Source organism: Odontesthes bonariensis, chromosome 18 (genome assembly GCF_027942865.1).
Source record: "Odontesthes bonariensis isolate fOdoBon6 chromosome 18, fOdoBon6.hap1, whole genome shotgun sequence".
NCBI classification, from domain to species: Eukaryota; Metazoa; Chordata; class Actinopteri; order Atheriniformes; family Atherinopsidae; genus Odontesthes; species Odontesthes bonariensis.
Window position 1 is genome coordinate 26,742,466 of NC_134523.1, and position 27,129 is coordinate 26,769,594.

The following is a 27,129-nucleotide window of genomic DNA, read 5'->3' on the forward strand; positions in this document are numbered from 1 at the left end:
TTATGGCGATGGGATACTGCAAGGGACCAGCCCCCCCCTCAAAACAGAATGCGGTCAAAAGAGTAATACATTTGCATCACAAAATCGTTCTCGATGGAAAAAGTCAGACCTGACATCGCTTGGCGCTATTTTTGCCTCCTTTGATATCAATGCGTCCAATGTAAACTGTGCAGACCGAAGAGCAGACCGAGTACTCCCCTGCTTCCGAGCAGCAAACACCGTAACAGGGTCGGCTGTCGCTAGGTGGCTTGACGCATTGATATCAAGGGAGGCAAAAATAGCGCCAAGCGATGTGAGGTCTGACTTTTTCCATCGACAACGATTCTGTGATGCAAATGTATTACTCTTTTGAACGCATATTGTTTTGAGAAGCAAGACGTTTTATTTTTCTAGCCCTAGCAAACTAGCCGGACTACCTTCGTCAACACCAAAACGAGGCTGGAACTCTGCTCACAGGACGCAGCAGGGGGTAAGAAAATGTTCATAAATGATGTTGCTAATATGGGATGTCACACAGCTTCATGTCAAAAGAGGCGAACTATCCCTTTAAGTTGGGCTCGTATCCCTCTGTTGGTTTTATCTCATCATTAAAATAAGACCTGATTTGAAGATACCTAAAGAAATCCGATTTTTTCCAATCCATATGTATCCGAAATTTTCTGAAAACAAGGATCTTCATCCTTGTCGATCATTGTTACCTTGAAGTCCAGATATCTCTTGACAATGCAGAGAGTCACATAATCTTCTGTTGACAGTCCAGGAAGCTCCTGAAAACCTGACGGTATGTAAGCGAGTCATGAATCAGATGAGTCTCAGCAGTGTGATGATAACAGAATAAATAAGAGGCTACATTTCCAGAAAACATGTGAAATAACATTCAGTTGTACATCGTTCTGATTATTTAATGCCTGGGCTGAAGTTGAACTGCACGGATGTTCAAATGAAAACAGTTCTTCAGTCACTCTTACCCAGACAGCAGAGGATGGAGTAGATCTTTGCCCGCTGGTTCTCTGATATTTCCGTCACCGCTGCACTTGGCATGTTTGCAGGAAATGACAAACTGCTGTCGTCCTGCTGGAAACGACTGAGGATGGGCCTCTGGGGATCTTACAGATAAAACAAAAAAAGATGCCAAACGTAATATTCAGTATGTTGTATGAAAGAAGAAAGGCAAAGAAAACTCTTTGTTGGACACATTCAAAGAAAACTGGACTCGTTTCTCTGTGATGAAGCTGTTTTATTGAAGGAAGTCAAAAGGACAAATATTTCCTGCTCTGAACATGAACTCTGGACTTTGTGCTGTTACAGGAAAACTGCCTCAGTTAGGCTACATGCCCACGACAACGCTCTGAAGCATAAACGCAGATGTCCGTTTTTTTCCTCCACAATTTATCTGCGTTCTCATGAGCGTCTTGGGGTGGATATCTGTCTATCCATGGGAACAGGGAAAATGTATTAAAATCGCAGTTTGCCGATGTAGTATGCACGCCCCGGACGTAGGTGGCAGTAGCAACAATACCTTTGGTATTGTTATATGAGTTATATATATTAATAAATATGAGAAATGCCTGTTTTGTGGCTACTTCCTCCGCGTCAGCAGCAACAACAGTACGCCTTCAAACTTTGTTTGGACAGATGATGAGGTCCAGTTGCTCCTGAACATGACACTGAACTACAAAGCCAGGAAGGCAGTGGATAATGTGGATTGGGAGAGTGTCCAAAATAAATATAGTGAGATATGTGAGTCGTTCATGGAGAACTACCCACTTAACGTGTGCAAAAAACGCACTTCTGCGTTTTGAACTGTTCCTACGGCGACGAGAGGTTGGATCGTTTTCAAGATCTCCACTCTGGAGGGCGTTTGCGTTTTCTCCGTTTTGAACTCCTAAAAACGCCGTCGCCGTGTGCAAGATAGGCACATCTGTCGACATGTTCTGCGTTTATCTGTCGTTACCGTTGTCGTGGGCACGTAGCCTTAGACCCTCATATCAATTTGACATTTTCTCCATCAGATTTCACAGAAACTCTGAAATGAAGACAAAAGAAAACACTTTGTTCCTTCCTTCAGAGTCGTGTTTGCTGTGGAAATCTTCACTGGTTCTCACATTAAAGCTGATGAAGGATCTCTGATTCCTTCTGCTCCTGGAAATGACAGTTTCTGAACACCTCAGAACAGACTTCCTCATCTGTTGGTCGGTTCAGAAAACAGCAACAACATTTGATCTCTGAAACAAACTAAAGGAAAGGTCTGCTGATTCCTGTGTTGGGCTCCATGAAGTGGAAGAGAAACAACAACATACAGACACACCAACACCAGGATCCGACTGATATTTAGAGCTCAGAGAAGTTTAGATTTTCATGTGGAGATATATTTCTGTGAATCAAACTCCTCATCAGCAGTGATATCCTCCATGGCTGCACAGACACAGGAAACGGCAGCAAATAAACAGCAGAACAGCAGAGACATCACAGCAACCAGCTGTCAGCAACAAGCTGACTAAATACATTTATTTCACTTTACACAACTCTGCTGAGGATCCAGAAGAAGAATAAAGCCTGATCCCAGCACAGAGCGGCTGAGTGAATGTGGTCTGGACTCTGTGGAGGAGAGTCATGGTTCCAGAGACGCTGTAGAAGGACAGAATACCTGCTCTGTGGTCCAGGTACACTCCCACTCTGGAGGCCCGAGGACCTGAGATGGAGGTTTCCATGTTGTTGTACCTAAATGAATACCTGTTTGGGCCACAATATAATGCCCAAGATTTGTCATTATATCCAAATATACCATCATCCCCACCTCCTGCTCTCCTGATGTTCTTGTATGCGACTGCTACACCAACTCCTCCTCCTCCCATCTCCACCTCCCAGTAACAACATCCAGTCAGACTCTCTCTGCTCAGGACCTGAAACCATCCAGTGAATCTGTCTGGATGATCAAAATAAAACTGAGGATAATTCATTAATGTCACTTTTCTCTTCCCCTCTGACAGTAACAGCAGTGTATTTGCTGTGTTTGGATCCAGTGTGATTTCACATGAATATCTTAAGAATCCAGCTCTGCTCGTTGGTTCTGGTTCTGGTTGTGGCAGTAAAACATCCACTTCAGCGACTCTCAGTGAGATGTTGGTCCATTCCTCTCTCAGGATGTCCTGTAGTATATCTCTGAGCTCTGACACAGCTGCTGTCACATCCTCAAAGTGCCTCAGAGGACGGACATCGATGCTGGATGAGTGTGGAGACCCCCTGAGTGCTGCCACTGAGGGGCAGCTGTGCAGAAACTGGCTGTGATCCTCTGTGTGTGAGAGCTGCTTCAGCTCAGCATCTTTCCTCTTCAGCTCAGTGATCTCCTGCTCCAGCTTCTCCTGAAGCTCTTTGACTCGACTCCCTTCAGCTTCCTGCTGGGATCTGATCTGCTGCTTCACATCAGAGCTTCTTTTCTGGAGGAGACGGATCAGCTCATTGAAGATCTTCTGGCTGTGCTCCACTGTTTTATCAGCAGACCGATGGATGGCCTCCACCTCCTGCTGAAGCAGCTCCGAAACTTTCTCTGCGTCCTGGATTCTCTGCTGGATCTGCTGCCGACTCCCCTCCAGCTCTCTCTGCCTCTCAGTCCTTTCTGCTGCAGCTGACACTGTGTCGTGGACTTTATGTTCCTCCACAGAGCAGAGATAACAGATGGACTTCTGATCAGTACGGCAGAACATCTGCATCACCTCACCATGAACAGAGCAGATGTTCTCCTGGAGCTTCTTGGAGGGCTTCACCAGCTTGTGTTTCCTGAATGGAGCTGAATCATAATGAGGCTGAAGGTGTTTCTCACAGAAAGAGGCCAGACAGATTAAACAGGACTTGGTGGCTTTCAGTTTTCTCCCAGAGCAGACATCACAGGCCACATCTTCAGGTCCAGCATAGCAGTGATCAGCAGGAGGTCCAGTCTTCTTCAGCTGCTCCACTAAATCAGCTAACATGGTGCTTTTCACCGGGACAGGCCTCGGTTTGAATGTCTGCCTGCACTGAGGGCAGCTGTGGATTCCCCTCTGATCCTCTCCATCCCAGTGGGCTTTAATACAGCTCCTGCAGTAGCTGTGTCCACAGGGAATAGTCACCGGATCCTTCAGCAGATCCAGGCAGATCGAACAGGAGAAGCTTTCTCGGTTCAGCTGAACTCCTTTCTGAGCCATTTCTCCTCTCAGATCAGCAACTGACTGAGTTTCACTTCCTGAAAGCTGAAACTTATCTCAGCTCTGATATGCAAATCATGTGTCAGTGCAGAGAACAGAACCGGTCGGTTCACCTGTGTTGGTTAAACCCATCATGAGCTGCAGATCTGAAGGGGAGGGAACAAGGAAACATGTGGGCAGAGCGGAGCTGCTGTGTGTGAGAGCAGGAAGTGCGTTGAAGCCACCATTCGAAGGAGCCCATTTCTGATGAGGCTTGGGCCAACAGCAGATGGATCAGCTGTATTTGGCGCTCAGTTGTATTTGGCGCTATATAAATAAAAATGAATTGAATTGAATCAGCTGAAGGTCCAGATGCATCTCTCAGCTCCTGTGTCAGGTCTTTGCTGGATTTTTTCCTCTTTCTTAAGGACATCACTTTCAGATCCTGTTCATCTGCTGGAGATAGTTCTTTAGGCCTGACACTTCTTCTTTTGTCCTCCACTCGTCCAGTTTCCTCAAATGTTTTAAGGACACACTGCACACCATGCTGAGATGCCAAGTTTTCAGCTAACAGCTCTTTGGGAATCACCTTGTTGCTGCAGAAATCTTGTTTTCTGTCTGTCAGACTGTATTCTATTTCATCCTTACTGACCGCCAGAGGCGGTGCTTTCAAGCACTGAATGATACATCTCGCGCATGCGCAGGTCGTTCCGTCGGAGCTGCGAGCTGCTCGCCCTTCAGAGACCGCAATGAACTCCGCCGAAAGGTCTGTAACTTTGTTTATTCCTCGGCTGATGAAGTGTACTGCCGGTTGTTACAAGTGTCGGTGCAGGCAGCATGTTCGCTCCTTCTCCCGGTGCTTTACAGCTGTAAGTAGGTAACAGTTTTTTGCTTATAGTTACGTTGTTGGTGAAGGCTGTGTGTTCGCTCCCTCTTCCGGCATCTGTAATCTGCCTATGTTGATGTTCACTCGCGGCCAACTCGGTTGTGCCGTTTTTTTCTCTGTTGCAACTTCTGTTTGCTGCTCTACTGTTCTGCCCCTCTCCTGGTGAAGGCAGCGTGTGCACTCCCCGTTCCCAGCACAGGTAGCCTATAGTTGTTTATCGGTGAAGGCGGCGTTCTCTGCCCCCCTCTCCAGGGTCTTTCAGACGAGTCCTGCATGAACTGTGGTATCTTGCCTCATGCAGTCAGAGTGGCTAGGCTGGCCGAGGTAGAGCGCCTGTCGGGCCCTCCTTTGTCTCCCCAGTTGACCCCTGACCAGCGGTTGGCCCCGGTTCGGTCTAGCCAACCCCGGCGTCGGCCTGCTGAGACTGCAGGCCCCACCTCCGGGAAGAGGGCTAGGGGGTCCGGGCTTACCTCCAGAGTGGATCAGCTGACAGCGGAGCTTGACAGCATGAAGTCCCTCCTCCTGGCCCTCCAACCTGGGACTGGGGCAAGCCAGCCAGGTGCTCTTGTTCCTCCAGCGGTCTCCTTCGGGTCGGAGGAGGATGCGCTTTCCATGGCAGCTTCGGCTACTATGTTTCAGGACTACGCGTCGGACGTGCTCCCGGAAGACGAAGCCTCCCGTCCCTCTGCAGAGGGCTCCCGTTCTCCAGCCCGTAGCTTAGCTGCAGGTGTTATTGAGGACTGCTCTATGGGAGCCGCCATTCGTACGGCTCTAGCCAGGCTGCAGCTGGATGTACCGCAGGCTCGGCCTGCTTCGGCCAGTGCCTTTTTAGGCACTCCCCAGCCCCCGCTGACTTCACCGTGCCTCCATCAGAGGAGTATCTGAGGGAGTTGCAGACATTCTGGAGGGACCCTAGGGCCCCTACTCATCCAACAGCTGGTGGTCGGACCCTAGCAGCCATGCAGGACGCATCCGAGATTGACCTGGACCGCATGCCAGCGGTTGAGCCCACTATAGCCGCCCTGATCGTCTCACCCGATGAGGCTCTGAGACAGGAGGCGAGGTGTCCTCGCCCCCAGTGCCGGGTTACTGATGATTTGCTGGTCGAGGGCCTATGATGCGGCGACACGCATGGCTCGCATAGGTAATTCCATGTCCCACCTGCTGCTCGCCCTGTCATCATCCCTGCAGGAGACTGAGCTGGACACTTCTGTCCAGTGTTACTGACGCCTCTCTACAGGCCTTTGCACTGATGTCTAGGGAGTTGGGGCGGGTAATGTCAACTCTTGTTCAGGCTCGCCGCCAGGTCTGGTTGGCGCAGTCCCCTCTCTTGGAGGCCTGCAGAAGAACCCTCCGCAGTGTTCCGGTGGAACCGGGGGAGCTGTTTGGTTCTGCGACGCTGGAAGCTCTCGAGCGCACGGTCCAAGCTGGAAAGACCCGACAGCAACTGTCTGGGCTTCACAGAAGTGCGCCGCCTCCTGGCAACCCTAGGGGCCCTCCAGCTGCCCCACAGCGCAGCACCCGCTCACAGGCCAGGGGCCTCCCTAGGCCCCAGTACTCACGCCCACAGCCTGCTCAGCGACAGGCACAGACCTTTCGGGCACCTGAGCGACTGCCCCTTGGGCAACCTCAGGTTTCACGTACTGCCCGTCGTACCCCTGGACAGCACCACGCCTAGATCATCCAGGATTCATAGAACCGTAGTTACATACGTAACTTTCGTTATCTTTGCTGTTTTTCACAGATGCAGCTAAAGAAATGGGAACAAATGATGTGTCTCTGTGACCGGCTGCTGGGAACAAAGTGCCTAAAGATCCAGTTTAAAATGGCTTCTTTGCTAAGTTGTTTGTTATGGACTGAAAATTAGTGAAAAAGCAGAAAATGTCCAAAGAAAAACTTTGAAAGACCTTCAGAAAGCTGGAGAACTATTGATCAGGACCACTTTAAAAGTTAATTAATTACAGTAAAGGTTGAAAGAAATGAGGACTGGATCAGGACTTTTGCACTGAACATCTTGCAAACTAAATTTAAAGGTTTAGGTGAATCACCTTGTTGCTGCAGAAATCCTGTTTTCTGTCTGTCAGACTGTGTTATCTTTGCTGTTTTTCTAAAGAAATGGGAACAAATGATGTGTCTCTGTGACAGGCTGCTGGGAACAAATGAAAAAACTCAAAAAGACCTTCAGGAAGCTGGAGATTTATTGCTCAAGAACACTTTAAAATATTAAAGGAAGTCTGGCTGCTTGGAAGGAAAATATAAAGAAACGAGGCTGGATCAGGACTTTTGTTATGGTAAATTCGATGTCTGCTAACCTTTTGTCTCTTAGATGACACCTTGTTGTAAATCCAATATCTGCAGACCATTCGTCTCTTGATTAACACATAGACAATAATCATTTAAATGACCATTGTCTCCAGATTCTGCATCTCCCCAAAGTGCGAGACCGTCCCCGGGGGGTGGGGGTGGGGTGGGGTGGGGGGGGGGGGGGTGGGGGGGGTGTGTGGCAAGGAGACAGTTGAAGAATACACACCTGAAAGAATGAAACCCTTCCTTTTTCTGTATAAATGCAACTGATTTCCATTGTCCTGGGTCTTTCTTCACCATGAACGCTGACTAGTGAGGACTGACCCTTCTGCCAGAAGAAAATAAACACGTGGCCGGCCGGCAAAAACGACAGAGGTCTCTATATTTCATTTCTCATCAGAGGTATTAGAAAGCAAGGGAATATTTTTCCACGATACTTTGTACTGTCTCATTCAGGAGAATCCTCCTCACAGTCTCATCATTCCCTCTTTGATTTGCACTTAAAAACGCAGTCTTACCTGTAATCCCTCCGCCTGGGCTCCGGCTCACACCCAGATCCTTTTCCTGCTCCCTCCACAGCTTCAGCAGGAGTCTTGGAGCCGTCTGACCGGCGGCGTCCCTCCAGCTCAGGATGTAAAACTGAGTGTTTGGGTTGTCACAAAGATCCAGCAGGGTGGAAAGCACGATTCCGTGCACACATCTGGGGCTCGTCTAACAAAGAGAGACAAATTATTTCATTTGGATTTCCAGTAAATGCGATCACAACTATAATTCTTTACACCGAGCAGCTGACAGCTCTCCTTTCAGTCGGATACGACTTCAGGAAGTGCGGGTCTCTCTTTGACCCGAGTAAACAACTACTTACACTGAGAAAGTTGAGCAGAAGAAATGCACCTTCTCTTGCCAGAAAGTAATCTTCTGTGGTGTTGCAGCCCACAACACAGGACCTGATGGGATGAAGAGCACAGGAACTGCCTCACTGTTCAGGACCCACAGAGTGGTTTACAATGAGCTAACTCGAGCATTTTAAGAAGATCACAACTGAAAAACCATGATAGTGTGAAACATTAGACCTGGGATGTTAAAATGGAGTGAGGGTATAAGTTTTTATGCATTTTAGACATTAAAAGCATATTTTGTGTGTATATTTTTAAATGTCTCTATATTTTACTCAATTACATCTTCAGAAGAGGCTTCTTACTTCAACATTTCAACATCTGTGACGATCCTGTGGTGTCCCTATCAGCACATGACAGACCTAACAAGTTCATTTTCCTTCACATTAAAGGGATAGTTCGCCTCTTTTGACATGAAGCTGTATGACATCCCATATTAGCAATATCATTTATGAACATTTTCTTACCCCCTGCTGCGTCCTGTGAGCAGAGTTCCAGCCTTGTTTTGGCGTTGATGAAGGTAAGTAAGTAAGTAAGTTAGTAAGTAATTTTTATTTGTACAGCGCCTTTCACAGACCAGGGTCACAAAGCGCTTTACAGGTACAATAGAAAAAACACAGTTTAAGAAGTACATAAAAGTATAAGTTTAAAAAGGCCAAAGCAACTCAGTGACAATCATAGCAGCCCAAGACAATTAAGAAAATTAAGAAAATTAAGTAAGTTAAGAAAGTTAAGAAAGTTAAGAAAGTTAAGAAAGTTAAGAAAATTAAGAAAAAACCTGAACAAATAAAAAGGTCTTAAGTTGCCTTTTGAAGGCGTCAACAGACTCCATCGAGCGCAGAGAGAGCGGAAGATCGTTCCAAAGCCTGGGAGCAATAGCCTGGAAGGATCAGTCTCCTCTGGTCCGGAAACGCGTGCGTGGCGCCATCAGAAGATTCTCATCCACATGTAGTCCGGCTATTTGGCTGGGGTCCCGAAAATAAAGCGTTTCGCTTGGCCCTATTTTCTCTCCCTTCGTATCACTGCCTGCTGCCGCCTGCCGACAGTCGCGCCTGTTACGGTGTTTGCTGCTCGGAAGCAGGGGACTGCTCGGTCTGCACAGCAGGCAGTGATACATAGGGAGAGAAAATAGGGCCAAGCGATTGTGAGGTCTGACTTTTTCCTGGAGAATGATTTTGTGATGCAAATGTATTACTCTTTTGAACGCATATTGTTTTGAGAAGCAAAACGCTTTATTTTTTAAACCCCAGCAAACTAGCCGGAACTACTTTCATCAACACCAAAACGAGGCTGGAACTCAGCTCACAGGACGCAGCAGGGGGAAAGAAAATGTTCATAAATGATGTTCCTAGTATGGGATGTCATACAGCTTCATGTCAAAAGAGGCGAACTATCCCTTTAAAACATCTGGTCGACTTTTGTGCATTTCAGAGCCTGTACTTCCTGACTTTGACTTAAATTAATAAGTGGGGATAGATTGTACCTCTGCAACCTCCTGCAAATGGTGCTGGATGTTTCTAGCATGATGTACAAAACCAACAAGATAAATCCTTTCGTCAAACTGACCACACACAGTCGACTGTGGAGAGGACGAGCTTGTTGTGTCCCAGACCGCTGTAGAACCTGCCGGCGCCTTTCCTCAGGAAGTGAACGGCCATTTCAACTCCCTCTGATCCGAACAGCTCCTGAAACGTTACAGAACGTCGCAGAAACAGACGCACAGCGAATTATTTTCTCTTTTTCACACACTTTAAGATAAGAAATTGTAATATAAAATAAGCTGGCGGCGTCACACACTCTGGCTCCTTTCAACGAACTCTTGGTTGCATTGTAAGCACAGCTAACCTCCTTCTCCCAGCTCCTCCATGAGGATGGTGAGGGGTTCCAAAGCCTGCAAGAGATATAATCTCTCCAGCTTGTCCTGGATCTAACTTGGGGCCAAAACTTTGCACATCGTTCAGAGGAATCATAACCACCCGAGCCACGTCAGCTGGCTACTTTAGATGCAGATGAGCAGCTCTGAGCCAGTCATTTCAGCCACTCCAGGATCTTAACCACTCTTCACCGCGCTCACAGCTAAAGATAAGAGTGAGGGTCAGTAATTCAACTGCGTGTCTTCATCCCTGCAGATCCATTCCAAATATCATCGTCTTATTGTGGTGGAAGAGGCTGAGAACCTGTTCTTTGGTGAGGTCTCTGAAGGTGAACTGGGCCAGACTGAGCACGACTGGGGTGGCTCCTATCGAAAAGGCAACAAGGAACCAAGAAACCTCGTCCAGGAAAAGGACGATATTGAGTTTGTAATTTTCCTGGTGGACGCTAACACCATTGTAGAGTTGAGGGGACTAATTTCTTAGGTTTATTAACAATGAAACTGAAATTCTCAACCATTACTGATGACTTTAAACTCATGGTATGTCTTCTAATATATAAAAAACACCAAATAAAAACCTGATGTTTCACAAGTGGCAGACTTTAAGCCTTTTGTGTGCGATACTTCTTCAACTTTTTCAGTGTGCTTATAGTTGAGTTTATATTTTTCTTTTTCCCCTCTTCTTTGATTGCTTTTAACTGCATTTTAATTTTCATTCTATTTTTTTTATTCTCTTTAAATTGCTTGTTTTTCTTTTAAATGCCTTGTCTTTATGTCAAGCACATTGAGTTGCCTGTGGTATGAAATGCACTGTATAAATAAAGATGCCTTGCTTCTTATATGAGAAATTACATTACATTACATTACATTACGGTCATTTTGCAGACGCTTTTAACCAAAGCGACTTACAATAAGTGCGTTCAACATCGGTAGGCAAAAGAACTTCAGGTCACAAGAAATCATAAGTGCATTTCTTTCCAAAACCAAACAGCTAAGAGCAAAACTAGTGCTAGAGTAAGTGCGATAAGTCAGGTACCTCAATCTGAGCAGACGCGTGTGACACAAGTTATAAAGCAACTCATCAACAAATCAAACTGCTCGTCTCCCAGAGACTTCTGCTCTACCTTTCTGTGCGTGTCCGTCTCGCACAGCGCTGAAAGGATCAGCTGAATGTCCGACATTATCTCCACGGCAACTACATCCTCCTCGTCAGAACTGGCTTCCATCCGGATCAAAATCCCTGAGAAAACACCACAGCTCCCACTGTACTGGATCTGTAACCGGCGACAGCTAAATGTGTGTTCAGTTTAAACTGACGTTACCCAGGAGCTGGTGGATGGTTCCCTGATCACACAGGTCCTGGTTTACAGCCTCGACTCCTCCAGATGTCACAGATCTCAGCAATCTGATGCAATGCCGCATCTGAGCCTTTTTGCTGCCTCTTCCTCCAGTGGCGTGGAAGCTGTGACCCTGGCTGAAGTAAGGATCTGAAACACAGGGGCAACAGATGAGAAAGGCCTTCTAATATTCAACTCATTTACTATGAGAAGCAGCACTGGAAAAATGCCCCTCCAAAAATAATAAAAACAACAAATACAAGACATTTTCGCTTGAAATAAGCAAAAAAATCTGCCAATGGAACTAGTGAAAATCGGCTTGTCAAGATTTCTTGTAATAAAATGTGATATTTAGGACTTTTGAGTTAAAAGTGATCTTGAAATTAGCTTAAAAACCTCTTCAAATGAAATAAAAGCTTGCTTCATGTGAAATGTGACTCAAAACAAGATGTTTTCAAGACTTTTTCACTTACAGGGACAGTTCGCCTCTTTTGACATTGTGAGGTCTGACTTTTTCTGTAGGGACGATTTTGTGATGCAAATGTATTACTCTTTTGAACGCATATTGTTTTGAGAAGCAAGACGCTTTATTTTCGGGACCCCAGCAAACTAGCCGGAACTACCTTCATCAACACCAAAACGAGGCTGGAACTCGGCTCACAGGACGCAGCAGGGGGTAAGAAAATGTTCATAAATTATATTGCTAATATGGGATGTCATACAGCTTCATGTCAAAAGAGGCGAACTATCCCTTTAACAAGATATTCAAGATGTATTGTATTAAAACAAGTCCCTATATCTGTCTGAAATGGTACTCGTTAGGCAGTTGTGTCTTATATCAAGTGTAATGAGATACTCAATGAGACAAATATACTTGGTAAGATTTAGATTTTTTCCAGTGCGAGCTGGCATCACGTCCCTTCTGACAGTTTCTTTCACATTAAAGGGGCACTAGGTAGCATTTTCACCTAAAATTATAGCCTTCAGGAGTTTACCAAAGGTTAAACAAGTCAATGGTAAGCGAATGAAGCCTGTCTCGCTCCCAACAGGGGTCTGTATGCTGAAAATCCCATGTGTAACTTCTGCAGGAGCGACCCGCTTCTGAAGTGTCGTGATGCGTGAGAAGAGTCGTTTGTGTTTACGGCACTTAGCTAGGTACTGTATGCTAGCTGTAGTTGTAGGCTATGTGTTCGCTTGCGTTGAAGAGCCAACACCAAGCGTTTCATATTCTGCCTTTCACAGACTGAATATGAAACGTTCGATGTTGGCACTTCCCATCTTTGTGAAATTTCTCCACGCGTGATCTTGTTCATCTACCATAGTGATCTGCGTTTTAGATCGTAAAGAGACAGGTGATGACGGTGCTCTAATTCCTCCTGAGTTCGAGACGTAGCCTGGCTTCAGAAATACACGGACTGACCTGATTAGAATAAGAATAGCGTTTTGATCCGAACAAGAATTGTTATCTACACATGAAAATGGATTAATTTGTTCGGATTATGAGTGTAATCGGAATAGTGTAGAGCTAGTCTACGTTTATTGCGGCGTGTATGTTGGTAGTGCCTGTGCGCATCTGTCTAAGATGTAACTTTTGTAAGTGTCTGCTAATACAAAGGAATCACTCCACGAATACACCATGATGAGGGAAGAATCCCATTCAAGATCATCCATACATCCATACATCCATTATCTTCCACTTGTCCGGGGATCGGGTCGCGGGGGCAGCAGCCTGAGCAGAGAAACCCAGACGTCCCTGTCCCCGGCCACTTCCTCCAGCAACAGTATTATAAAATATTATCTTGAGTTCTCTCTACAGAAAATCTCTGATTATAGTATCTTACGTGGGCAGTCTACACTTGTGAATCAGATGACCTAACTGCACTGACTAAATAACACAACGGCAGCATTCGCCACGATGTTTAGTTAGTGGATGTGTATAATACAAAGGTGGGCATTTTTACGACAGTGTAGAATTTCAGGTTGACCAATAGAGATCGCTATACTGCCGCTAAACTACCTTGTATCCCTTTAAAGCAATACAATGTAACTTCTCAAAAAGCCCATTATGGAGCTCCCCCTACAGGCTTGGAGGTAATGTACGGTTACACTGTCGTAAATACAACATCCGTTCGCTTTCACGTTTCACGTTTGTTGACGAACCGGCGAGGAGTCAGAAGGTGCAAGTTATGTCGACCGAGAAGGTAAGAGTAATCAAATGTACCTGGGAGCGTGAGAGGGGTCTATTTGTTTTTGCGGTAGGAGTGCCAGAAAGCAAGTCGAAGTACTTCCGCTCAGCTCCCGGGCCGCTCCAGCAAAGTTACATAGCGCAGTTTTTCCAACTCAGACCCCCAAAGGGCATAGGAGACAGGCCAATCGTAATATTAAAACTCATTCTAGCTGCACAATTTTTTTCAAGCTGTTATTTTAAGGTAGAAATGTTACATAGTATTGCTTTAAGAGGCAGAGGAGTGTGAGTTTGAGTGTCTTTCTGTTCGCTGACCTGTTCCGACGCACCAGTCCAGCAGCAGCAGCAGACAGGCGTTCCCCTGACTGGACATGTAGTCGTTCAGCATGAGCGGAGCAATGCTGGCGAGGGTGTCCAGCGCCTGCAGCTGGAGCTCCTCCTGCTGGACGATGGACCAGTGATGCGAACCCGACCGGTGCTCAGGCGGGGCGGCGGGCGGCTTCACGAGCTCCAGCAGGAACAGCATGACCAGTTCATCGTTATAAAGCTGGAAGGAGAACAGCGAGACTCATTATGCAACGCTGCTGCCCGTCTTTTAACCAACACCAACAGACGTGTGCACATCACTCCTGTTCTTAACTCCCTCCATTGGCTTCCTGTCCTTTATAGAACTGATTTTAAACTTTTAATGTTTGCTTTTAAAGCTCTTAGCGGCCTCGCCCCATCGTATTTATCTGAGCTTTTAACAGTCCTGGTAGAGCTCTGAGGCAGGGTTGCCAACTTTTCCAAAAACCTTGGAGTGAGATTTCAGCGGGTCGTTCGCGACACGCATCTCAGAAGTTGTTCCACAGTACAGATATATATTGTCATGGTCTCTCCCCTGGCTCCTGGTAACAAGCACTGGTGCTTTCAATTACTCTCACACACAGGCACCTGGACACCTGGCACCTGGAGCACAGTGGATAGCACACCAGCCTGCCAAGCCAGCAACCCGAGTTCGATACCAGAGTCGGCCCCAACTCCCTTTCCCCTGAAACTCCAATAAACTGTTTAAAACGTGACGCATTTGTGGTCCTCCTCTGTCTGGTCCTGACATACATACATATATATATATATCTGTGTAGATACATGTATACATTTTATGAATATGCAATAGTGCAGAGTGTGGGGCCTTCCTCTAGAAAATTTTGCATTTCTTAAAGGGGACATATTATGCAAAACTCACTTTTTGCAGGTCTTTGTGTTCATATTTGGTCTCCTTTAAACAAGGGCGAAAAAAACCCCCCTCCATCCATTTGCTGTAGGTCAGTAGAAAGACTTTGGTGTCAAGTAAAAAATGCTGCTGTGAGCCATTTGGATGGCTCCCTTATTGTGACGTCACAATAAGGGAATTTGCATATACCTGTCGAGTCCCCACCCTCTACATTAGTTGAAGATCCGCCATCGAGCATAGGAGCGCAATGGCTACGAAAGGAAAATCACACATGAAGTGTTGTGTTGTTGGCTGCACCTATGGTGCGTTTCTGGAGACCCAGGTGTCCAGCAGCTTCAGTCTCTGCCGGTGATACCTCCCGGTGGTTTTCTTTTTTTTTTTCAAAACTTTGTTTATTGAATTTTCATCACATAAATGACAGTTACAGGAAAACAAGTGTCGAGTTTTTCATTAATATTATCATCACCACATTCAAATGGAGACAGACAATGTACAAGACACTTGTATATAAATATATAAACAAACAAACAAAATGATAAACCAAACAAAAACAACAACAAACAAAACAAACAAACAAACAAACAAAAAAAAACAACAACAAAGCAGGTCACCTATATTAAATGAACAATTAGACAGTTATACAAATGGCATTAAAGTCATCAAAGTCACATTAAAGTATCACATGTATCTGTACAAAGCATGTCATTAAAACAGATCAGACCGTGGACAGAGGTTGTTTGTCAGTTTGGGATATTAGGAAAAGTCAACTTATTTGCATACTCAAAAAATGCCCCCCATGTTTTCCTGAAAGCAGCGGATGATCCCCTCAGTGTACAACGAATTTTCTCCATGTTAATAAAGTAAAGAATGTCCTTTATCCATTCATGGCTAGTTGGCGGGGTCCTGGATTTCCATTTCATAAAAATAAGACGTCTAGCTAAGAGGGTTACAAAAGCTACCAGGCTCTTCTTATAATTTGGTACAGCAGGTATGAGGGTGACCCCAAATAGGGCAGTGACTGCAGACGGTGTAAAAGAGACTGAGGTGATCTGTGAGATAGTATTAAAAATCTCCAACCAAAAGGTATTCAGTGAAGGGCACGCCCAAAGCATATGAAAATAGGTGGCTGGGAGCTGGCGACATCTATCACAAATAGGATCAACATCACCATATATTTTAGACAATCGGACTTTAGTAAAATGATAGCGATGAAGAACCTTACACTGTAGCAACCCATGCCTAGCAGATATGGAGGAAGAATGGACTCGCCGCAGACACTCATCCCAAACATCATCCGCAAGTTCACATTGTAAATCATTCTCCCATAGCGTCCTAATAGTACGGAGTGGGGCTGGGTTTAAAGAGTGAATGAGATTATACAGCACCGAGATCATGCCCCTCGTAGCAGGCAGCGGGGTCAAGAATGGGTCTAGGCCAGTAGGTTCTGGTAAATTAGGAAAGCTGGGGTAAACATTTCTAACAAAACTACGGATCTGTAGATATCTGAAAAAGTTATTTTTAGAAAGAGTAAACTTCTCTGAAAGCTCCTGGAAAGATGAGAATATGTCATCATTATACAGGTCCATGATTGTTCTGATACCCCGCGCCTGCCAGGAAGGGAACGCTCCATCTATTAGTGAAGGGTGAAATAACAGGTTTGGTGCCAGCGGGGCCAGTCGAGAAGGAGCCTGAAGGCCGAAATAACGTCTAAACTGTCTCCATATCTTTACAGTAGATTTAACTATTATACTTTTTGAATAGGGTGAAATGGGGTGACTTACAGGAGCATGAACAAGTGCAGACAAAGAAGCTGGTTTGGCAGACATGGATTCCATAACTATCCATGTTGGGGGAGAAGTGGAGCCCTCAAAATGAAGCCAGAACTGGATTGCTCTGAAGTTACAGGCCCAGTAATAAAATCTAAAATTTGGCAATGCCAGACCCCCCTGAGATTTTAGTCTCTGAAGCAAGGATTTGCGTAGTCTCGGGGGCTTCTTGTTCCAGACAAATTCAGCTATCAGTTTATCAATCTTGGAAAAAAAAGACTGCGGGAGAAAGATGGGGAGACATTGGAATAAATAGGAAAACTTTGGGAGGGTGTTCATTTTGATAGAATTGACCCGGGCTGCGAGGGATAAATTTAATAGAGTCCAGCGCTCAAAGTCATTTTGCATCTTAGCAACCAACGGGAGAATGTTAGATTTAAATAAATCCTCAAATTGAGCTGTGACCCGAACACCTAAGTATACAAAACTATCTGAGGCGACTTTAAATGGAAAGTTGTGCAGTGGGAAACGTTTTGCTGCCGGGTTCAAAGGAAAAATCTCACTTTTGGTCAGATTAAGTTTATAGCCAGACACCTGGCCAAAGGAGGTAAATGTATCTAAAATAGTCGGGATTGAGATTGAGGGGTCCGAAATGTACACTAAAAGATCATCCGCATAAAGCGAGACAGTATGCACAACACCATACCTAAGTATGCCTCTGATGTGGGGGTGAGACCGTAGGGCAACAGCAAGAGGTTCGATCGCAATAGCGAACAGGAGGGGACTTAAAGGACAGCCCTGCCGGGTGGAGCGGTGGAGAGGAAAAAGTTTAGAGAGGATGTTATTGGTTCTAATGGACGCTGTGGGTGAAGAGTATAAAAGTCTCACCCAGGAAATAAACTTATTGCCAAAACCAAACTTCTGTAGGGTATAGAAAAGATAATCCCACTCCACCCGGTCAAAAGCCTTCTCTGCATCCAGCGAAATTAAGACTTCTGGTGTGCATGACGAGGAGGGATTGTATAGGATGTTAAAAAGCCGCCTGAGATTAGAAAAGGAATATCTACCACGAATAAATCCTGTCTGGTCGGGAGAGATTATGGAAGGGAGAACTGATTCAAGGCGCGTGGCAAGGAGTTTAGACAGAAGTTTTAGGTCCACAGATAACAAACTTATGGGTCGATAACTTGTGGCTAGCAGGGGGTCCTTATCTTTCTTTAAAATAAGTGAGATTGTAGCCTGCATGAGAGTTGGTGGGAGTTTAGATAACAAAAAAGATTCATTAAACATGTCGATTAAAATTGGGGCTAACTTGTCAAAAAATTTCCTATAAAATTCTATTGGAAATCCATCTGGACCTGGACATTTCCCCACTTGCATGGAAAAAACTGCTTGTCTAAGTTCAGCAATAGTGATTGGTTCTTCCAGAGTTTTAACAGAGTCAGGATCTACTCTAGGAATATTAAGAGAGCTAAAAAAGTGGTCGAGGGCATAAGAGTCAGTGGCATGTTCAGAAGAATATAAAGACGTATAGAATTGTCTGAAGTGTTCATTTATTAATTTAGGATCTGATGTAACACCTGATGAAGTTCTAATTTGTGGGATTTGGTGAGAGGACGCTGCCTGTCGTAAAGAATGAGCAAGTAGTCGACTTGCTTTATCCCCATGCTCATAGTATGTGGATCTGGATTTCAGCAGGAGGTCTTCAACCTGAGCAGAAGCGAGGACATCATATTCTGCTTTCAATGAAAGCCGTTCTTTAAATATATCAGGTGATGGGGAAGTAGCATAGGCATTGTCAAGCTGGACTATCTGTTGCTTCACTTCAGACATCTTTTTCCTCCTAAGCTTGCTTTCATAGCTTGAAAACGAAATAATTTCCCCCCTTAAATAGGCCTTCATAGCCTCCCAAATCACAGACATGGAGACATCGGGAGTCTTATTCAGCGATAGAAAATAATCTATTTGCTGTGAGATAAAACTCACAAAATTTTCATTGGACAGCAACCGTGTGTTCAGACGCCAAGGGGGACGCTCAACATTGTAGCCCTCAAATTGAAATTCCAAAATAACAGGAGCATGATCCGAAATTACAATAGCATCATAAGAGCAAGCATGTGCTGACGATAAGAGATTGTTATCCAACAGAAAGTAGTCAATTCGTGTAAAGGTGTGATGCACATTGGAAAAAAAGGAATAAGCTCTCCCTGAGGGGTTAAAAAGGCGCCAGGGATCTGACATGGAAAATTCATCCATAAAGGACTGAATGACTTTGGCTGATTTCGAAGTTACTACATTTCTAGTGGAGGAACGATCTAAAGCTGGGTTGATCCAACAGTTAAAGTCACCACCAAGTATGGGGAGGTACGAGGGCATGTTGGTCAATTTAGAAAATACCAATCGGAAAAAGGCCTCATTGTCCCAATTAGGACCATAAATATTAATGAGAGCAACAGGAATATTACATAACTGGCCAGTAACAATTATATATCTTCCGTTAGGGTCAGAGACTATATCAGAGCAAGTGAAATCGATTGACTTTCGAATCAGTATTGCAACACCTCTGGCCTTACCCTGGAAAGATGAATGAAACGTTTGTCCAACCCACCTACTTCGCAGTTTGGCATGATCTGATACCTTTAAATGCGTCTCCTGAAGGTAGACAACATCTCCTCCTAAGTGTTGAAGATGATGGAGTACTTTGCTACGCTTAATTGGATGATTAAGACCCCTACAATTCCAACTTATAAATTTTAACCTCCTCCCAGACTGACAGAACTGGTTATTCTGAGCCATTGCACCTACCGATCTTGAGGTAAATATGTGTACAGATATACTCAGTGACAAATAGATAGCCAATATAAAAACTAAAGTGAGGTGACCTAATGACATAAACATGACATAACAACAGAACGGAACGAGTAACCAGGAACAGGAGAACGACCCCTCCCACACACCCCACATCCCCTTGCATAAGCGTCTCCCCAAACGAGACGCGCGCTAGTCCCATCTTCTACCTAAACTCTCTGCTAAACCTAAACTAAAGCTCCGTCAGAGATATGTGACATACCACTGGGCTATTCGCTAAAGAGCGACAATATTCTAAAGGAAAACACTGTGTATTGTATCACTGATGATACCAAAATAGGAAGAAAGAAACAAGAAAAAAAAAAAAAAAAAAAAAAAAAAAAAAAAAAACGATAATAATAATAAAAATAAATAAATAAATACAATAAAATAAAATAAAAAGACAGAGAATTAAAATATATAAGTAATACAAATTAACAACCAAATAGAAATAAAAATCAAACGAAAGTGGCGCTATACCTTAGACCACAGCATCTGGGGTAACTGACTTCTTAATACTCGCATTGACAAAGTCCATGGCTGAGTCCGGATCATCAAATGTGTGCGTTGATCCGCCTGGTAGAGTTATCTTCAGGACGGCCGGGAAAAGAAGTCCAAACTTAGTACCAGGGCAGGAGTGGAGCTGTCGCTTCACCCCTGCAAAGGCAGCGCGTTTCTTTGAGACGGATGCAGTGTAGTCAGGAAAGATGAAAAGTTTTTTCCCCTCGTAGAGAAGCGGGGAGGCACGGGACATCTCACCCGCACGCCGCAGAATATCATTACGGACATGGAAGTAGTGGATCCTGATGATGAAAGGACGGGGCGCCTCTCCGGCTTTAGGTTTCGCACGGAGGGTGCGGTGAGCCCGGTCAAGCAGTGGTATCTCATCCAACTTCAACATGTCCTTAAGGAGCTGTGCGATAAAGTTGGTCGGTCGAGGGCCCTCCACGCCCTCCGGGACACCAATCAAACGGATGTTGTTTCGCCTCGATCGCCCCTCTAGGTCCTCACATTTGTCATTTAGTAGTTTCACCTGGGCTTTAAGGGAATCCACCGTGGAGTCCAGCCTGGACAGCTCGGTGCCGTTATCAGTGCATGCGCGCTCCAGCTCGAGCATGGTCTGGTCATGGGCGTTCAGGCGCTGCAGCATCGGCTCAACTGTATTCTCCAACTCTTGTTTTACCGACGATATCTCAGAGCGAAGGTCAGAAGCCAGAGAGTCAATTCTTCCACATATGTCGCCTTTCATGGAGGCGAGCATTCGCTCGAGCCGGTCCCAGTCGGGAAAGTTAGCATCTAGCTTTGGCGGGGAGCCTGGGTCAGTCGAGGGCGAGGTCTTCGCGCGGCCTCCCCGTGCTGACTCCGTCTTCGGCCGAGTAGAGGTCATAGTCAACTCGGGAGTGCAGAAAGTTTTCCAAAATCAAGTCGGGGAAAAATAACTTAAAGGTATCAACAGGTTTCTATTAATAAAAGACGCTCAAAAATACAAAAATAGTCACAAACTCCAGGAGCAACGGAGAAACACGTCTCACATGGCGACGGTCGGACACGCCCCCCCCTCCCGGTGGTTTTCACAGCCACGAACAGGTCAGCCTGTGTGAGCTGCTCCACCGGGGCCGAGGGGGAGCGCTCCTCCGCGCCGGGCCGCTCACCTCTCCCGGGCCAGCCGCCTGAAATAAGTTGAGAAAACATCCGCGCACCCTGCAGCCGGCAGCTCCTTCTGGTGTCTGCCAGTGAGCACTCGCATTCCGGCCGCCAGGTGACCGCGGCGACAGAAGCGCGAGGTCCCGCTGAGCTGAAGGCGAGCCTCGGTCCCCCGGCAGGCTTCCACATGTTCACTGCGTGGATGGGTTCACCACTTCTCTCATGGAGGACAGAAAAGAAGTGTTTTCTCAACAGCGGGACCTCGCGCTGCTGTCGCCGCGGTCAACTGTCTGCTGGCGGCCAGAATGCGAGTGCTCAATGGCGGACACTAGGCGGCTGGCCTGGCAAAGGAGAGCGGTGAACGACCCGGCGCGGAGGAGCGCTCCCCCCTCGGCCCTGGTGGAGCAGCTCACACAGGCTGATCCGTTCGTGGCTGTGAAAACCACCGCGAGGTATCGCAGAGACTGGAGCTGCTGCTGCACACCTGGGTCTCCAGAAACGCACCACAGGTGAGTCAGGCTGGAGACTGCAGAAGCTCTGCACTGAAAACAAATGAACCTTTAATTCATAGGGAATAGATAGATTGATAGATAGATAGATACTTTATTGATCCCGAAGGAAATTCAAGCATCAAGTAGCAAGACATAATAAAGCAATAAAAATGTTTATACAATTATAAACACTTTAAAAACAATCTAAGAATTTAAAAAAAAACAGTTTAAAAATACACTCTCAGAAAATAAAGTACAGAATTGTACCTTTAGGGGTACGATGGCCTGTCACTGGGGCAGTACCCTCTGAAGGTATAGTTTTGTACCCTTATACTGAAGTAGCCTAACACAGACTGTCTTTTGTACCCCAGCATGTAGAAAAAAAGGTACATAAATGTACCTTTTACCACTTGAGTACATATATGTACCTTTTGGACCCAAAACAAAAGGGTAAACAGTACATGCAGCCGGAGGCTTCTCATGAGCGGGGCGGGGCGTGGCCAGCAACAGCTTATTTGCATAAAAGTGACAGAGCCCTTTAAACGGCTCAATTTGGGAGAGACTGAAACTGGCAAGAATAAGAGCTGGGGAAATCTCTTTATGTGAGAGTGATTTTGTTCTCATGAACATGTTTTGTATAGCTCATAGACCAATTCTAACTTGTTTAAATAGGTAAAATATGTCTCCTTTAAATGCAATTTCTTCCATTCTAGTTGATTTTAGGGTGACTAGTTGGACATGGCAAATCCTAAATCCACATCTCATTCATAGCCTACATCCTCAGCTGCCCTTCAAAAGACAATGTTGTTTAACAGAGAGAAACTAGTTTGGGCTGGTTCAACAAATTTCAAGGCAAAGGTGAGATGGTATATGTAGATTTTTAACCATAAAAAAATAACCATTCATCAGGGTTGCTGATCCATTTTTTTGTTTGCCTTTTCTTGGTCTCTTTTTTTTTCTTTTTGCCTCTTTTTTTTTTTGCCTTTAATGTCCATATCCAAAGTATCTCTCTTCAATTTCCAACTCATACAGTACAGTCCCCTCCAAAAGGCTACCAGGCACACACACACACCACCAGACAGACAGACAGACACACACCACCAGGCACAAAAAAACCCAGAAGATATCAGTGTGTGCATATCTAATCGTCACATCGTAAAGAACTGTCATGGCGGGTTGTGGCAGACTTTGCGTCTTTCACTATCTGAGCCGGGGGCTCATACTTGTAGCACGGCTCTAGGTGGTTCATTTTTATGCACACAATGGAAGAGAGGGTACCATCGAGTGAAAGCTTATTTCTTGTATTACCTTACTGATTTCGCGGCTTCTCAGTGAAGTGGCAAATTCTGTCCTTCCCCTCAGACTGAACTGGCCGCGCTCACTCGAATCGAATAACACTACATTGCTGTAGTGAGACAGCGCTGCGGTCAACAGATCAGTTTCTGTTGAAGTGCCCAGGTCAGAATACAAACCCTGGGGTGACTTAGCCTTTTCCCAAAGCTGCCCCCAGGCTCTGGAATAAGCCCCCCGTCCAGCTGCGTGTTACTTCTGACCTGGGCCTCTTCAGATCTAGGCTAAAAACCTACTTATTTAGGATTGCTTTAATACCCAGTAGCATGATGACACTTTTATCTTATTTTATCTTATTCGATTTTGTTGTATTTATTGCTTTCACTGTTGTTTTATTGTTTTTATTTGTTTTTACTTATTCTTCTCTTTATTTATTACCTGCTGTAAAGCACTTCGGTACATCGTAATGATTGTTTGTGAAGAGCTGTATAAAAAAAATACATTTACATTATTCTGAGCAATCTAAACAAAGGCTCTGACTGAGACACTCTCAGTGTTCGAAACCGCATACTTCTCCTACTACTCCTACTACTCATACTTACTTTTTTCCCGGATGCATACTAGATTCTCCGAAATGTTGGGTATGCATCATGAGGTTACTACTCGTACTCAAACTACCCAAGATGCAATGTAACGTGACGTCGCCGATCTTCTTTTCCTGTCAAAATGGCAGTTTCAAGCTAGCTACAACGAGGGAAGGTTCACTTCCTGTTTTCAAAACAAAAGCACCAATTGTATCGTAATGGCTTTCCCTATGATAAAAGGCAACGGGTATTTTATTTTTGTGAAAATAACCGGAAGTGCGTTGCTCACTGCGGCTAGCTTTAGTAGTGCCGAATTCGTGGGAACAAAATTGTAAATAGCCGGTATTTTGTCAGGTTTTCAACACGTTGGGAATCTAAACGACTACCTTCTCGCCTGAAAATGTTTCAAATGTTGCTAAAGTTTACGGAGTTTAGAGCTTAAGCGAAATCAGCTTCAGGCCGGCTGATTTCGGCTCGGGTAGGAGCTAAATGCATTGTGGGTAAACGCTCTGCATACTGTCTGATTGATGAGTATGCAGTATGGTAGTATGTAGTATGTAGTATGCAGTATGTAGTATGCAGTATGGAAGTATGCAGTATGTAGTATGCAGTATGTAGTATGCGGTTTCGAACACAGCACGTGACTGACCTGCAGGGCAGCAGAATCTCTGGACATTAACACCAACAGATTCAGCAGCAACTTCCTCATCTTCAGGTCTTCGTTACTGTAGCTGAACTTGAAGTTTTGGACCAAAGGGCTGCGACTTTTCACTGAAACATAAATGGATCTGTTCAGTTTTTTTACAGGAAGTGCATTCAGGATGAAAATAAAACTGAAATCTTGTGTAGAAAGAGAGGCCTCACGCTCTGGAAATGTGACAAAACCCACAAGCTGTTTGGCAAATAAACTCTCCTGAAACGTAGAAACATGTTGTCAGACACACTGAAACACAAGAAAGACGCACACTGGGCAGAAGATGCCACTTTTTCATGTTTTTTTTTAAAGGGGCCGTGCTCACAACAAGGAGAGAGTTTGGAATTTCAGCGATGAAAGCTGTGATGGCGAGCAGGTCATTTCTGAGCTGGAGGTCAGAGTGTTGACGAGCGTTCAGCAGCAGGTGACAAAAGGCTTCTTTCAGAGATCTGGAACACAAACCAACAAAATGGTGGTGAGGATGGAATGTCCCCGATCTGGAAAAAATCTAAATCTTACCAAGTATATTTTTCTCATTGAGTATTTCATTACACTTGATATAAGACACAACTGCCTAACAAGTACCATTTCAGCCAGATATAGGGACTTGTTTGAAGACAATACATCTTGAATATCTTGTTAAGTGGAAAAGTCTTGAAAACTGTCACGCCATGGACTCATGTCATGAGTTTTATGTTTTAGGTCATGTTTTGTTTTTTAGTCATGTCTTAGTTTTGTTTTCATGTTTCAGGTTCAGGTCTTGTGTTTAGTTCATGTCATGCCATCAGCCTCACGTCCCTCACCTGTGTTTTCCCCTTCAGCTGCACTCAATCCCTAATCATCCTCCACAGTATTTAGTTTCCAGGTTTCCTTTCATTCTTTGTCAGATTGTTCCCGTCATCTATGGTCCATGTCAAAGTAAGCCACATATTTATTCATGTCATGTCATGTCATGTCAAGTCAAGTCAAGTCAAGTCAAGTCAAGTCAAGTCAAGTCAAGTCAAGTCAAGTCAAGTCAAGTCAAGTCAAGTCTTTTGTTTGTTGGTCAGCAGTGACGGACTGCGGTAAAAAAACGGCCCTGGCATTTTGCACCCACAAGCGGCCCCGTAGACCAGCATTTGCCAACAGCCCCGTCCCCCCCCCACTTCACCACATGACGCATACTGTAAGCATTTATTGACGCGCAATGTCATACTACATAAATAGGCAAAGAAGATGGAATGATGAGGCGATTCGCAGTAGTAATTACTTGAAACACACAGACATATATAAAAATGGGGACGCGCACCTTCAATATAAACTTCAAACTAGAAACAACAGGCACTGGGCATCAAACTTGCCTGCACGCACGCACGCACAGACATACGCACAGACAGACACGCACAATCGTCCACTTGTTTTTGATGTCCACTTCCTCCTGCACCCTGTGTTTATATGCAAAAGTCCCTTCTTTAGATCGCTGTCCACTCGAGAGAGACCCAGCTAATACTTCATGACAAGACAGTTATGGTAGTCCAACTTCTATGCTAACCAGTCCAGAGCTAAATACAAAGCAACATGGAGATACTGTAAAATTGTCAGCAAGACAAGCCGTCAAATCGAGAACCCATTACCAAGTCATGGAATAGGAATAAGAACAACTACAACAGCCCTGCCATAGATTACCAGGCAGTTACCACAAGCTAAACAGGTTTACACATCGTGAAAAGTGTGCCTTAAGTATTAAGGCTGATTCATACTCGGCGCAACCTCGCTCATACTAGCTAGTCGCAAATGGCGCAAACGGTCACGTGTCCCAAAATTCCGCCACGCCCCCCTTCGCAAGCTAGAAAATCCTCGCGCGGCGCAAGGGCGCGCACACAACTTTTTTTCTGACTTCGCGCACGCTCCACCGGAAACAGCTGACCAAGAAATAGAAAAAATGAACACTGCAGAGACCGCGGTGACCGAGAGGATGCGCCTCTACAAAATCTGTATGACACATCTATGAAGTTACACTGGGACAACGCTTGACAAAGTTCGTCTTGTTGCAAAGGACAAACATTCCATCTTCTCTTCTGTTTTTGCCGCAGCCGCTTAGCTCTGAGATACATATACAGTTCTACACCCAGAGTAAATTCATTCCGCATCAGATGTGCCAGCCTCTGCTGACGTGACACCACAGGTGGCATTGTGTATGCTTTCTTCGTGTGCTTTTCAGCTTGTTTTCTCAACAGTGACGCTCGCTGGTCTGGAGAGAACTGCAAATGTGACGCATACTCGGCGCAAACTGCGCTTATGAGCTGAAGGAACTGTGAAGGGGCTGGCGCTTTCGATGACGTCATTAATGGTTCTCGAGCCAGAACAGTTGCGCGTTTGCGCCGAGTATGAATCAGCCTTTACTCTTTAGGTTAGCCAGACTAGCCACAGACTAGCTTATGACAGTAGGCTACACACTGATTTAGAAAAGTGAGTGACAATACAGACAGACCCTACGTGAAGGAGATGAGATGAAATATTTAAAAAAAATAGTGCCACGGCGGACACAATGATTAGTGGAAATCCTTCGGCCCCTACCTTTTCTTGTTCGTAGCGTCTGTGCAACACATCTTGTTAATATCCATATTTGTGTAGTTGCTATTCCATTGTGAACGTATTTCTTGGCGATTGCAGAGACAAAACTTCGTCATATTCTTTTTTCAAGCAAGCCAAGAAGGCATACTACAACATAGATTATAACTTATTTATATTTACTTAGTTATAACTATAACTCAATTCAATTTGTCCCTCTTTTTCTCCGCTCCCCCCTTCTGTCGTTTAATACTTCCTCCTGGTCCTCGATTCATTTTTTTAAATTGTTGTAAGTAATCCATCCGCTACCGTCCTTGTTTATCTGTTACTTTGACCTACAAGCTACAGAATGTTGAATCTTCTACGTTCTATTTTTTTTGGCGGGAGCTGGTAAATGAAATTCCCACAA

At 45.1% G+C, this 27,129-nt stretch overlaps 2 protein-coding genes across 2 annotated transcripts in view; both read right to left on the reverse strand.

Moving 5' to 3' along the window:
- Nucleotides 1-27,129, reverse strand: part of cfap69 (cilia and flagella associated protein 69) — a 49,134-nt gene that overhangs the window by 3,876 nt on the left and 18,129 nt on the right. The window contains exons 9-19 of the mRNA XM_075449090.1: nucleotides 24,496-24,619; nucleotides 24,341-24,389; nucleotides 24,126-24,247; nucleotides 13,957-14,188; nucleotides 11,442-11,606; nucleotides 11,244-11,359; nucleotides 9,813-9,931; nucleotides 8,216-8,297; nucleotides 7,869-8,061; nucleotides 969-1,106; nucleotides 699-775 (exon numbers count right to left, since the gene is read on the reverse strand). Coding sequence (XP_075305205.1) covers nucleotides 699-775; nucleotides 969-1,106; nucleotides 7,869-8,061; nucleotides 8,216-8,297; nucleotides 9,813-9,931; nucleotides 11,244-11,359; nucleotides 11,442-11,606; nucleotides 13,957-14,188; nucleotides 24,126-24,247; nucleotides 24,341-24,389; nucleotides 24,496-24,619 — 1,417 coding nt within the window. The remainder of the gene's footprint in view (nucleotides 1-698; nucleotides 776-968; nucleotides 1,107-7,868; nucleotides 8,062-8,215; nucleotides 8,298-9,812; nucleotides 9,932-11,243; nucleotides 11,360-11,441; nucleotides 11,607-13,956; nucleotides 14,189-24,125; nucleotides 24,248-24,340; nucleotides 24,390-24,495; nucleotides 24,620-27,129) is intronic.
- Nucleotides 1,227-4,181, reverse strand: LOC142367146 (E3 ubiquitin/ISG15 ligase TRIM25-like). The gene has a single exon (XM_075449092.1). It carries the CDS (start codon nucleotides 4,179-4,181, stop codon nucleotides 2,508-2,510), a length of 1,674 nt encoding a protein of 557 aa, XP_075305207.1. The 3' UTR covers nucleotides 1,227-2,507.